Source organism: Dipodomys merriami, unplaced genomic scaffold (genome assembly GCF_024711535.1).
Source record: "Dipodomys merriami isolate MVZ:Mamm:240054 unplaced genomic scaffold, mDipMer1.0.p SCAF_2, whole genome shotgun sequence".
In the NCBI taxonomy this organism is placed as follows: Eukaryota; Metazoa; Chordata; class Mammalia; order Rodentia; family Heteromyidae; genus Dipodomys; species Dipodomys merriami.
Genome location: NW_027203381.1, coordinates 51934046 through 51948037, shown reverse-complemented (window position 1 = coordinate 51948037; position 13992 = coordinate 51934046). Strand labels below are relative to the sequence as shown.

General features: G+C 40.4%; 1 protein-coding gene across 1 annotated transcript in view; it reads right to left on the bottom strand.

The window, feature by feature from the left end:
• The window catches only part of Piezo2 (piezo type mechanosensitive ion channel component 2), a 395532-nt gene that overhangs the window by 26226 nt on the left and 355314 nt on the right, over positions 1-13992 (bottom strand). The window contains exons 38-40 of the mRNA XM_070029632.1: positions 7092-7259; positions 3443-3883; positions 2314-2572 (exon numbers count right to left, since the gene is read on the bottom strand). Coding sequence (XP_069885733.1) covers positions 2314-2572; positions 3443-3883; positions 7092-7259 — 868 coding nt within the window. The remainder of the gene's footprint in view (positions 1-2313; positions 2573-3442; positions 3884-7091; positions 7260-13992) is intronic.

Below are 13992 nucleotides of genomic sequence, written 5' to 3'. Positions count from 1 at the left end.
CATAAAGCTCTATTTTCCTCCTTATCTGCTGGCCAGATCTGTATGTAAACCATTGCAAAAGAAAAACAACTACTTTTCCTTCATGTATTCTTAAGTCTGGGCATAGTTCTTGTGTTTTTTGGCATGTGGTTTATATTGTAGAGTGAACTAGTGTCAACTGGGTTTCCATGTATTTCATCCTTCATATGACAGAAAGTGGGAGCCCAACTTAACCAAGAACATTTCTTTTTTTTTCTTTCTTTTTTGGTTGGTCATGGGGCTTGAACTCTGAGCCTGGGTGCTGTCCTCAGCTCTTCAGCTGAAGGCAAGCGCTCTACCACTTGAGCCACATTGCCACTTCTGGTTTTCTGGTGGTTTATTGGAGATAAGAGTCTCACAGACGATCTTGGCCGGGCTGGCTTTGAACCATGATCCTCAGATCTCAACCCCCTAAGTAGCTAGGATCACAGGCATGAGCCACCGGTGCCAGGTTCGAACATTTTGGTTTTTAAGATGAACATTATACAAGCAGTTCTTGTCTCCTTTGTTACATTATGGGTATCTTCCTCATCCCTAGGTGAGGAAGGGTGTCTGGAAAACTCCCCCCCAGAAAGAAGGATAAGAGAACAGAATTTTAGCCATCACTCAGGAGGGAGTCAGTACATCCCAAGAAGTGTTACAATAGGAATATTCAAACAATATCTATTTTTGGCAAGACTACATGAATATCTCAATTAGAGTAATGTCTATGTACTTTTCTTTATAGCCTTTATTTTCATCATGGGAATAAGATACGTATTTTCAATGTTTTATTTTATTTTTTTGTTCAGTTGTGGGGCTTGAACTCTGGGCCTGAGCGTTGTCCCTTAGCTCTTCAGCTCAAGGCTAGCTCTCTACCACTTGAACTACAGTGCCACTTCCAGTTTTCTGGTGGTTTTTATTGAGATAAGAGTTTCACGGACTTTCCTGTCCGGGCTGGCTTTGAACTGCGATCCTCAGATCTTAGCCTCCTGAGTGGTTAGGATTACAGGCATGAGCCACCAGCGCCCAGCTTTCAATCCTTTAAACAGTACTTGTGAGATGATTCTCTCTATATCTTGTTTTAATTGCCTGTTGAATTACTTGTAATCCTATAAAATCTCTAGGCTGTAACTGGATGTCTCTGAGTCCTGTACTTTAAGATCCACGTGCCGTGCTATTGACAGTGAAAGTGTGTCCTTATGCACCCAGAAGGAAACTCAACCTTCTTCACAAACTTACCCACACAACCAACCACAGGAGCCTGGGCATGAGGCTGTGAGGATTCCCCAGGGCTTCCTGGGACTTTACAATCATCTATGATTTCATAGGACAGTCTGGAAAAACAAGTCACTCTAGTCAGACAGGTACCCCTTCTAATAAGAGTGAGGGTAGCCTTTCTGACATTTAGATTTTTATGTGCTCATTTAATTTTTTGTTGGGATATATGGGAAATATGCATGTTGTACTAAACTATATTCAAAGTGGGGTTTTTTGTGCTGTACTGGGGCTTGAACTCAGGGCCTAATGCTCTTGGTTAGCTTTTTTGCCTGAGGCTGGCACTCTACCACTTCTGGCACTTTTTGTTGGTTAACTGGAAATAAGAGTCAGATTTATCTGCCCAGGCTGGCTTTGAACCTCCATCCTCAGATCTTCGCCTCTTGACTGGATAGGTTACATGCATGAACATGAGCCAGTGGTGCCAAATTTTCCAAGTATATTCTTTTTTTTGTTTTTTGATGCCAGTCCTGGGGCTTGAACTCAAGGTGTGGGCACTGTTCTTGAGCTTTTGTGCTCTACTACTTTGAACCACAGCACCATTTCCAGCTTTTTAGTAGTTAGTTGGAGATAAGTGTCTCACAGAGTTTACTGCCCTAGCTGGCTTTGAACCTGTGATTCTCAGATCTCAACCTCCTGAGTTCCTAAGTTTACAGGCAGGAGTCACCAACACCCAACCCTCAAAATATATTCTTGTATGTTGTTATTTCAGTGTCTATTTGTTGAACACTTGCTGATGCTAGTGCTCTGCTTGATTCTGCAAAAGACAGTTACTCTCTCAGTGATTAATAATGCATCTGTCACAACCAGGCTCCAATACCCACCCTCACTCCCCGCCATTCAACAGTTGAGAAACCCCAAGTCAATTATTTGATCTCACTTAAGATGTTCCCTTAGGGGTTTTAAGTGGAAACAGAATAGTTCCATCATTCTCTGCACGATATGTGAAATATGAGGAGGTATATAAAATGTCAGCGCTAGGTAACTGATAGTGAAAATGACATGAATCAAAGAAGGCTGTGTAGGTGATGGACCTACCTCAGTATAGACGATAGCCATCATCCAGAACCGTCGGCTAGGCCGGGGGACAGACAGCATAGCCCAGAGGAAGATGAGGATGGGCAGAAGGAGTGTGATCATGGAGGCAGACACCATGTGGTTGAGGATAATCACAAAGTAGCACACCATTTCTGAGCGGGCTACCAGAGTATTGTACATGGCGTAGAACAGCAGCAAGAACCGGGGCTGGCCTACATAGAACTTCTCTGATTCTTCCAGCTCATCGTCACGGAACATCCTGTCACAATAAACATGATGAGACTCATCTCCAACTGGATTTCATTCAGCATGACTCTTCTTACTGAATTCCCCACCCTATTCTTTGTCCCAACATCCTAGGCTCACACTAATTTTTTGTTAGTCAATTTAATCCAGTTGAAATGCTTTGGGCTGGAAGTGTTCTAGATTTAAGATCTTTTTTTCCCCAAATTTTAAAATAAGTCCATAATGAAACAACTTTGGTTGGTAACTCAAGTCTAAACATCAAGTTTATGTGTCATAGTTATTGTATTCAAATAGCCAGAGGGCAATTTCAATATTATTTTGCCAAATTTTGTCCATGAAAGAAAGCTTCATGGTATGAGTTGATCTACTTCTTACATGTGGCATTTAAAGTATTCTCAGGTCTGAGATTTTCAGATTAGGATGGCTAGACTTCTTTGTGTGCTGATACTGAGGTTTGAACTCAATACCTTTCATTCTCACTTGGTTTTTCACTCAAACTCGGCCTCTACCATTTGAACTATATCTCTACTGCCAGCTTTTTGCTGGTTAACTGGAAATAAGAGTCTCAGGGACCTTTCTGCCTGGCAGGCTTTGAGATACAATCCTCATATCATAGGATTAGAAGCAGGAGCCACCAGTGCCCTATGCGCCAGCAGTGCCCTATGCAGGAGAGGAGGCCACATAAGCTCAGGGCAGTTTGGGTTGGTTCTGTGACTCAATCATGGAAGTACTAAAGGACAAGAAGTTTTAGAATTGGGAATTTGTTCTTAGTGTCTGGGGCTGGGATGGACTCTACATGAGATCAGAAGACACATGTGAGAAATGTGTATTTGCTCACAATACAATTTGCATTGTAAGGTCATGGGCCTGCTTGTGGTCTTACTTGTTGAGCAGTAGCTCGCTAGCTGTCAGCTCATGAGTGAGGGGTGGTAGGATGCTCGACTCCAATTTGTCTGTGCGGCTGTCATCAGGGCTCACCACCATGTGGTTCTTGCCCCCAGAGTCATCCTGAGAGGCAAAGGACAGGCGCTCAAAGCTGACAGCTTTGCTGTAGGAGGGTGGGGGCTCCACATCCCCGTCATCTGTGGAGAACTGGGGCAACTCTTCATCAGGAGTGAGGCCAACCTCCTCGGCCTCTGCATCAAACTCCATCTCCTCCTCTTCCTCATCCTCTTCCTCTTCTTCTTCTTCCCGCTTCTCCTCCTCAGCTTCTCCGAGCTCTGGCTCCAGGCCCACTGCTTCTTCTTCCGCCTCCACCTCCACCTCCTCAATGGTTTCTGTGGTCCCCTGACGTGAGTATAGCATGGTACACTGTGTGGGCTCACTGTCAGGAGAGAGGGATGGGCACAGAGCACTTGTCTTAGCATCTAAACTCCCCAGGACTGGCCCAAACTCTAAACACACACCTCAGAACTCCCAAAGAGAAAACATCAAGCAAGAGAGGAAAAGAAATACCCCATTTTTTTCTGCATTCCATCTGCTTTGTTCCATCAGACTAATTCCTGGTCTGCAGAAACTGCATAAACAGTAGTCTTTCTGATATAAATATAGACAGAGGGCATGCTCCCCCTTCAAAATCGAAGCAAGTCACATTCCTCTCAAGGTGCAAATTTCATCTATGCGCAGTTTTTTTAAAAAAACAAAATTCACAGCCATGAACTTCAGGGTTTATTTCCAAGTCATTACCTAGTCAGCATAGCATAACTACCATTAGGTGTCTCTGAAGAAGAGAAGAATGCATTAGCAAAGGACAAGCCATGCTAGTTTGTGCCAAAGATTTTTTTAACCAAGATGTGTTCTACTCTCAGTCCTACAGAAAGGATCCACCCAGATCTAGTGGGGATGGCAGGAATGATCGATCACCAGCTGAGCCGACCAAAAGCCACTCTTCTTCAATATGACTTTTTTCTGTTTCCCACATAGGGTCTTTTTTCTTACTGATGTGAAGCTCAAATGACTACATTTCCACCACCCCTACAGTTTGCAACCATTTTTCTAGAAATCTTTGCCTTCCCAGTATGGCTTTCCTTTCAGCTGCCTGCTGCACTCCACAATGTTGTCCTTTTCTCCAGCCACCCAAAGACATCTGTTCACTATTTCTTATCCATCCCTCTTCCAGCATTTCTCCACATGCTTTCCTAGTCCTTACTTTGTCCACCCTGTGCTTTGCCTCTCTTCCCTTTCCTTTTAGCCTTTTTTTCCCTCCAGCTTTCCCTATCTGCATGCAGGAAAGGTTGGAACTGAAAACGGAGCAGCCATGCGGGGATATTCCTGACATGCCTTTGTTACTCTGTCCTTCCTGTTGGGAATGAAGGAAGCACACAGACCTCCCCCATCCACAAAGAAGACAGGATTATTTGGAGCCTGGTGGAGGTGTATATAATTTGTTGTATCCTGAAGTGTGCACTACTGTCTACATGACATGCATGAGCAAGTAGGTCCTAGAAACATGATGATTCTCAAATGCACAGGTTGAATCTATTTTTCTTGGTATGTAGTCATGCCAATGAGCATGAATGAGCATGGAAGGCCCCGTGTGGCAGTCTGTGACAGAACTAGGTCTGCAGGAACCCTTGAAGCTTGATCAGGGCTTTGGACCTAAGAACATACATCATATAGACATCTCTGGGAATACCAGGACTAACCAGAGGGTCACTAGACTCACCTCCATTAGATAGCTCTGTAGGAAGCTGTGACATTGCCCCACTCACTCCCCCGGGGATTTTCAGATCACGGAGCAACTCTACCCAAGTTCTGACTTCCCAATAACTGGAAGTCATGATAAGCACAGTTCCTAAGGTTGGGGTCATGTGAGTGTCTGAAGGCTGAGGGTTCCTTCAGAATTCAGCAAGCTCCAAACAAACACCTGGCCTGAAGCATGCAGTGTTGCAGTGATACACACAGCTGCTAAAAAACAATCTATGTGAGCATCCTCAGATTTGTCACCATGAGCTATCTGAGTTAATTTCTTTTAGATTGGATCATTTTCATGTCAGGATAGGCACAACCTAGCTGATGTCCCTGACCCTGCTAAGATTGTGTGTATGTGTGTGTGTGTGTGTGTGTGTGTGTGTGTGTGTGTGTGTGTGTGTGTGTGTATACGCACACACACACAAATATTTGTATATGTGTATATATGTGTGTGCTGGTCCTGAAGCTTGAATTCAGGGCTTGGGTACTGTCTCTGAGCTTTTTTGATCAAGGTTAGAGCTTTACCACTTGAGCTACAGCTCTACGTCTGGTTCATTTGGTAGTTAATTGGAGATAAGAGTTTCACAGTCTTAGGTTGGTTTTGATCCTCAGATCTCAGCCTCCTGAGAAGCTAGGATTACAGGGTGAGCCACTGGCACCTGGCCTCTAAGGCTTATTTTTTTAATGTCTTTACATTGTTTACAGATAGTTCACTTCTAAGTGGTTACTTTTTTGGGGACAGAACTTAATGAAAAAACGTAAGCCATTGTATCAGAATGAAAATTAAATAATGAAGTTCAACACAAACTGTTAAAACTAGGAGGGCAGGGTTGAAGAAGGGCAACTTATAGTGGGGATGATTTTGATCAAACTAGCTTATATGCATGTTGTAAATATCACAAAGAAACCAGTTTGTACAATCAATGTATGCTAATAAATACTTCCAAAAATTCTTTGCAAACAAAACAAGTTATAGCCTACAGTGGGGATATATTTTAAATAATATTCTCTTCAAAAGTCAGTGGTAAACGTTCTGGCTTTTTTTTTTTTTTGGTGGAGTTTGAACTCGGGGCCTCCAATTGCTAGGCAGTCACTCAGCCTTTTTGGGCCATGTCCCCAGCCTCTTCGCTTCAGTTTTCTGGATAGGCTCACAGCCGTGCTTGGGCTACCCTGGACCATGATCTTCATATTTGTACTTCCCATCTAGCTAGAACGACAAGGACATACCCCTAGGCCCAGTTTATTGGATGAGATGGAGGCTCATGAACTTTTCATCCAGGTTGGCCTCTAATTTAAATCTTCTCATTTTTGCCTCTTGAGTTATTTGGGAATATAGGTGAATCATTTGCTTGGCTATGACTTTTAGGTTAGCCATGCACATAAGACATTGACAGATTTATTCTGCTACAACTAAAAATGGCCATGCATGGCAGATTTTCAGATTTGTTCTTTTTGTATAGTATGTATTGCTAGCAAAATCATAAGAAAAAGTTTTCTATAATTCCTGGGGTTTCTCCCCACGAGAGCTACCTACAAAATCAAATATAGGAAGCATACCTTTAAATCTTTGCAGATATCAAGGGGAGGACAATGAGTATTTGCAGTCAGGATTTTAAATAATGTCCTAATAGACAAAACTGAGGTCAGGTTAGTGTCATGGAACAGGGTCCTGGGAATAGTCAGCCTCAGAAGGGGCTGTAGTTGTATTTTTGTTAGTCATGCAAATGCTTCAAAAGAAAGATAAGAAAAAAAATGACATACATGATAAAATTTATCTTTGCAAAGACATCAAGGGAGAAGATCACATTACAGAACAAAGCATGCATGAATGAGTTAAGCACCTTGATGCTAAACTGCCACTGTCAGCTGAAGAGGAAGACATGTCCATGCTGAGCATTTTACGGAGCCTAGGCCGAGCACGCTCGCTTGTTTTAGGAACAGAGTCTTGTCCATCTAAGTCATCAAGGGTGGACTGCCTTGAGAACAGCAGGGTGGCTTCAGTGTAGCAGCTAGCAGCGCAAACAGTTACAGAAACACAGAGTTAAAAGACCACTGGTCCATCTGCTTATTCACAATCAATCGACCTACACACTGCCATGCAAACCACACACAACACCACCACCACCACGGACAATGATGACCACGTAGCAGGGGCTCCGGGGCAGGGGAGGACCTGTTTGGCAGGATAATAAAACACAAGAAGGCTGGAATTAAAAAAACAAAACCAAAAGTAAAACATTGGCTATGATAAATGTTCAAATGACACTCTCTGGGTGGGCCAGGGAAACAGAGTAATTACAAGTTCCAATAGTACTCTTGAAAGGCAGTATTTATGTCATTGTAAGATTGCAAAGGAATTGTTCTTTTGTTTTTGACAAAAATGCATTTTATTTGAAATCAAACTACTAAGCTCATTGAGAGCATTTATCAGCCCAATTGCTTAGGCAAAAATTAACTACTTATATAATTTGAACAACAGATTTTAACTTTTTCTTTTTAAAAAAGTTCTCCAAAATGAGAGCAGAATGCTCAGGAATAACACAATTAACTGACTTTTCCACCCTGTTTTCTGAGTGATATTTGGTCATGCCAAACTAAATGTACATGGAAGAGATGGTGGTTTGATATACACCTAGATATCAACCAACATCAAAAATCAAATAAAGTGCTAACAGAAAATAATAAAGGAATTCTAGCAATGCCAGGTTAATTTTGCCTGCTGTTTTATTTTGCCTAATTTCCGTTTCAGATGTTTTAGGACTGGTTGTATACTATTAGGAAGAAAACCATTTGCTAAAATTTGTGTGTCTTGAGAACCAACAGGGCAGTAGTGGGAGAGGCTAGACAGCTTCCAATGATCATCGCCCCTTCAAATGTGGGAATATTTTTCAGAACGGAACTCAAGCTATCTGGAGCAAGTTATGCTACTATATTAACTTTATAAGGGAAATAACATCAGATCTCATCAGTCAACCATTAAAAAAAAGTTTGACACTTTACTTCTGAATTTAAAAGAAATCTCGACCATTCCATCAAAGAAAACCTGGATGTACTGATTAGGTTCCCATCCTGACACCATCAACTGAGGTGGATGTGAGAGGGTCAGCTATACAAGGAGCAGGCCACCCTGAGTGACTGTCCTCACTAGGGGAGGGTGACCTCACGGTCACTAGGCCTGTCCCACGAATGAAGGATCAGAATGCCAGTTACCACTGGAAGAGTCTCTCCTGGAGAAGACACTGCAGTTCTCCAACATTATAGCCTCAAGGAGACCTTAGTGTTGATCAGTTTCTGCCTGGAAATTTGAAAGTTCTAAGGTATAAAGTGAAAATGAGGCTCAGCACAAAAACTCACTCAACTCCCAACAAAACGAATTTAGTGTGCCTCTTCTTTCTTTAGTTTAAAAATTAGTCAAAATACATTATAGACCCATTTTTTTTAATGGTGCCAGTTTTCTGGTGTAATTGTTGATTTAGCACTTTACTACTTTGACAGTTTTTACTACAAGGCTTTCAATGATTTTCACTATCTCCTAACTCACAATTTTTATCTCCTCTACTGTCTCTCCTCCTTCTCCTTCTCCCTCTCCCTCTCCTTCTCCCCCTTCTCTCTCTCTCTTCCTCCCCCCTCTTTCTTTCATGCTGGCATTGAGGCTTGAACTCAGAACTTGAGCGCTGTCTCTAGGCTTTTTCACTTAAAGCTGGTGATTTACCATATAAGCCACAGACTCACTTTTGGCTTTTTGGTAGTTAATTGGAAATAAGAGTCTCATGAACTTTTCTGCCAGGTCTGGCTTTGAATCATGATCACATCTCAGCCTTCTAAGTAGCTAGGATTATAGGCTTGAACCACCAGTGTCTGGCTAACATAGTTTTTGATCATGAGTATAGTTTCAGATCAAGTTAAAAACCAATCACATAACTTTATTTTAACCAGCCTTTTCCCCTTCTTTTTCTTCCTAAGTTTTGATGTGTATTCAGTTAATTTAATTAGTCATGGTATAAATTTTACAGAGTTAAGAACTACTAGTATAGGAATCATGTAGGTTTTACTTTATGAACTAGTTCAGTTTACTTTCTTCTCTCTCGCTATATCAAATATATATATTATATATATGTATATCAAATCTATATATTCAAACCAGGGTTTCAAGTAGGGTTTTCAAGAAACTGAAGAAGTCCCTAATTTTTTATGAAAATATTTCACAATTTCACACTGACATGTGTTTTCCCTCTTTGGAAGACAGTGCACAGGTTCATGAAATTTCAAAAGGGATTAATGTTACCATTACCCTTAATGTACTAACTCATGAAGAAAACCTATGCCATTAATTTTCCTTTTCACTTAGATATCCTAGGGACAAAAACAATCCCTTTATTATAAGATAATACAAACATGTTAAAAACAGGCATTTAAGAAAATATTATAAATCACATTAAAGACAGCATATTTTCTTTCTTTTTTGTCTGTGCTGGAGCGTGAACTCTGGCCTTGGGCAGTCCCTGAGCTCTTCAGCTCAAGGCAAGTGCTCTACCACTTGAGCCTTAATGCCCATTTCCGGCTTTTTTGCTTATGTGATGCTTAGGAATCAAACCCAGGGGCTCATGCATGCAAGGCAAGCACTCTACCACTGAGCCACCTTCCCAGCCTGAGACAGCGTACTTTCTTGAAGGAAAGATGCAGTGTAAAATAGAATAACATATTGTGCATTTTATGTAATCATATTCTTCATTGTGTAGAAGGAAATAATTTCAACTATGAATTTATTTTTATGTAAATAGGGCAGAGCGATCCAAACCTTTTTTTATTTTAGATCTGACAAGTTATAGTATGGGTTAGACTCTGTCTACTTTGCACATATACAGAACAGCTTTGTTCAAAGACTGAAGGCAGTAGACATTAGTAAATGTGAAGCAAAAGTGGATGGATGGATGGATGGATGGATGGATGGATGGATGGATGGATGGATGGATGGGGTGAGTGAATGGATGTGAGATTAGACAGACAGATGTGGAGATGGACTAGAAAGTGGGTGGGTGAATGATGAGTGAATAGATGAATGGTGGATGGATGGAACATTTCTTGGAAGATGTGTGCCTAGAGAAATTTTTTCTCATTCTTCCATTCCCTTTCATTTAAACAAGTTTTTGTTTATAAATAGGTTGTAAAGTGGGTGAATATGGAAACTTGTAGTTATAGCTCAACACATTCAGAATGTTCCTTGCCTCTGCCCACCATCCTGCTGAATATTATACCTGCACATGTGAATTCACCTGCTCATATATTAGCACTATGATGGTTTCTGTTCTGTTCTTATTATGGTGCTAGCAACCAATCCTAGGGCCTCACACATACTCAGCATGCAGTCTGTCACTGAGCTACATCCTCAGCACAGTCCACTCTGAGAGATAAAGTGGAATACATAAGAGCTTAGAAAGAATGAAGGTAAAATGAATTTTACATTTTGGCATTAAAGTGATTTAAAGAGAGAACAAAGATTCCGTTGAAGTATATTGATTTATTGATACAAAGAGACCTATTGCTAAAAGGAGTAAACTTAAGAAGATTGGTGGGTCTCCAGGATATGGAAACAAGAGTTTTTCTCTTTGTTGTTCTTTTTGTTTTCTTTTATTTGTCGTTTTTGCTCATTTATCTGTCTTTGGGAGAGTACGGGAGGCACAGAAATGGAGGGACAAAGAGTAAACAAATTAAGCAATGGAACTCACTAGACACTATGTTGAAAATGAACTATACAACTTGAGGGTGGAGACAGGAGGGGAAAATCTAGGAGGAGGGAGGGAGAGAAAGGGGTAACATTGTTCAAAAAGAAATGTACCAATTTATGTATGGTATATTCATATGTATAGGTTCAGGAGGAGGTGGGGGAGGGTAGAGAACTCCAGGGAAAAGGGTAAAATAGTACAGCAGTGGAGCTCACTGGACGATAATGAAGGTGAACTATACAACTCATGGGTAGAGATAGGAGGGACAGGGAGAGAGTGAGGCAAAAGAAGACACTGTACAAAAGAAAATGTATTCATTATCTGGCTCATGTAATTGTCATCCCTCTGTATATCACCTTTATTATAAAAATGAAGTAAAATTTTAAAAAGTGATAGAGTGCTAACCTTGAGCAAAAGAGCTCAGGGACAACATGCAGGCCCTGAGTTCAAGCCCCACAATTTCCAAAAAGCAAAGATACTTATTACCTGACTTATGTAACTGTAATCCCTCTGTATATCACCCCTTCATAATAATAATAATAATAATAATAATAATAATAATAATAATAATTGGAATAAAAGGATTAAAAAAGGAAGATTGATGACTTCCAAATACAGTGACCATGGTTTGAAAAAAAATGGAAATAAACAATGAGCTTGTCTCAACAAAGACGAGGAGAAAAGGCTAAAAGTCCCTTTAAGAATATCTCTATAAGACACAGGATGAGAGGCTAGGAAGGTGGCTCAGTGCTAGAGTGCTTGCCTTTCATGCATGAGGCCCTGGATTTGATTCCTCAGCACCACATAAGCAGAAAAAGCTGGAAGTGGTGCTGTGGCTCACGTGGTAGAGTACTAGCCTTGAGCTCAAGTGCCCAGGCCCAGAGTTCAGGCCCCACAACCCACAAAAAACAAAACAAAACAAAAAACGACACAAGGATGATCACCAGGTCAAGGATATCAAATACATTTTTTTTGTAGCTTTTGATATTGCTTTTTGTTTCAAAAATTAGTAACTGAGAAATGTGGAAATGACTGGGTAGAAAGAAAATGGAATAGAAAGGTTTATTACCATGTTACATTATTTTCCTAACCATCAATAATTTGATTAAAATATTCAAGGTATGTTAAACAGAGTCTCAAGTAGGAAATAAATGGTTGACCTGGGAATCCTGGATGGTTTTCTGCCCTGTGTTATTCTTCTCACAGAAATACATACTAGCTGAAATATCCATGACTGTGGAACTTGAAAATGAGCAAAGGTTATCCTCAAACTAGAGGGAAAACAAAATCTCTTTTATTATCCCTGAAAAGACTTTACAAGGGAGAACAGGAAGAAATATATCCATGAATTGCTTTATCTGTACAAAAAATCACATTTAAATCAATACATCACAAATACCTTTAAAATTAAAATGAGACCACTATATATACTATTTTTAAAACTAGAGTTTTGTATATGTACTACACACAGATGTGCACAGATAGCAATAACAGATATATCTATAACAATGATCTTTCCATGCTAATAAATAGAAATTTATTTGTATTAATAGATAATTGTGGAATAGCAAAAAACCAGTCTCAACCAGAGAAACCAAAATATTGAAATTGAGTAAATGTGAAATAGCACTTTAAGGTAAAAGGAAAAATTATTTTTAAACCACCTCTCTCAGATATTTCAATTTTGATTTTCAGTTTCTATTTGGGGATTTGGGGTTGGGTATTGATTGAATGGTCAGTTTGTAGCTGTGCAAGAGAAACATTGCCCAAGGCCTTAAGTCTCTTCCTGTACCCAGCAGCTGAAGATAGCCTGCACTTTCTCACCTCAGCAGGTGCTAAAGGAGGCAATGGCTATGTCTCAGAGATTCTTCCCAGGCTCACATTACATAGGGGAGGTCCTTATCTATTTGTGTTGGGCCTAGAATTGAGCCCAGGAGCTGGCCTAGAATAGGTGTTGTTCAACAAAATTGATGAAGACAAAAATAAATAAAGATGTCCTCTTAACAATCAGAAGACTACAACATGTAATTCTTTTAGTCAGCTAATCAACCTAGGCCGTGCCCATTTTTTCCTTCTAAGGCAGAGATTTCTGCCTTAACTCAGAAACTAACTCTGAACAATCAACAGCAGTTGTGTAGAACATTATGGTGCAAAGGGTACTGAGGCATTTCTGAAACAGGTGGAAAATAGATGCAGGAAGAGGCTACAGGAAAGCAGCCCACATTATTGTGGTCAAGAGTTTGGGCTCTGAATTATTTACCATAGCTAAGATATGGAACCAACCCGGATGCCCCTCAGTAGATGAATGGATCAAGAAAATGTGGTATAGATACACAATGGAATTCTATGCCTCCATCAGAAAGAATGACATTGCCCCATTTGCTAGGAAATGGAAAGACTTGGAAAAAATTATATTAAGTGAAGTAAGCCAAGCCCAAAGAAACATAGGTCCCATGGCTTCCCTTATTTGAAATAACTAGTATATGTCTGAGTCAAGCAGAAAAGGTCAGATAAGTTGATGTTAGGGGAATGAACCCCAAGATAAGTACTCAAATTTTTTTTGTCTTTTTTTCCTTTCATGCAATTGTTTCTATCATATTTATAAGATGATTTCTATGTTGCTTTGTATGTCCCTCCCCCACAGTATAACCCATACTTTCACTGTTTTTGATATTGGTATAATTTGTGGAGGGGAAGGGAAAAAAACAAACTGTTTAACTAGGAATACAGGTGGACCCATTGCAACAATGGTTATGTCGAAAACGAACTTAACAACTTTGGTTGGGCATGGGAGAAGGATGGGTTGAGGGGAGGGGAGGAGTGTGGGAAGGGATGGGAAGGGGAAACAAGAGGAGGCAACAATGCTTGATAAGAAATGTACTCGTTATCTTGCCCATGTAATTGTAACTCCTCTGTATGGTAGTCTCACATTTAAAAAAATTTAAAAAATTAAAAAAAAAAGTTTGGGCTCTGAGCTGGACCAGGTGATTTGAGATCCTGTGTCTGTTTTTATAGACTT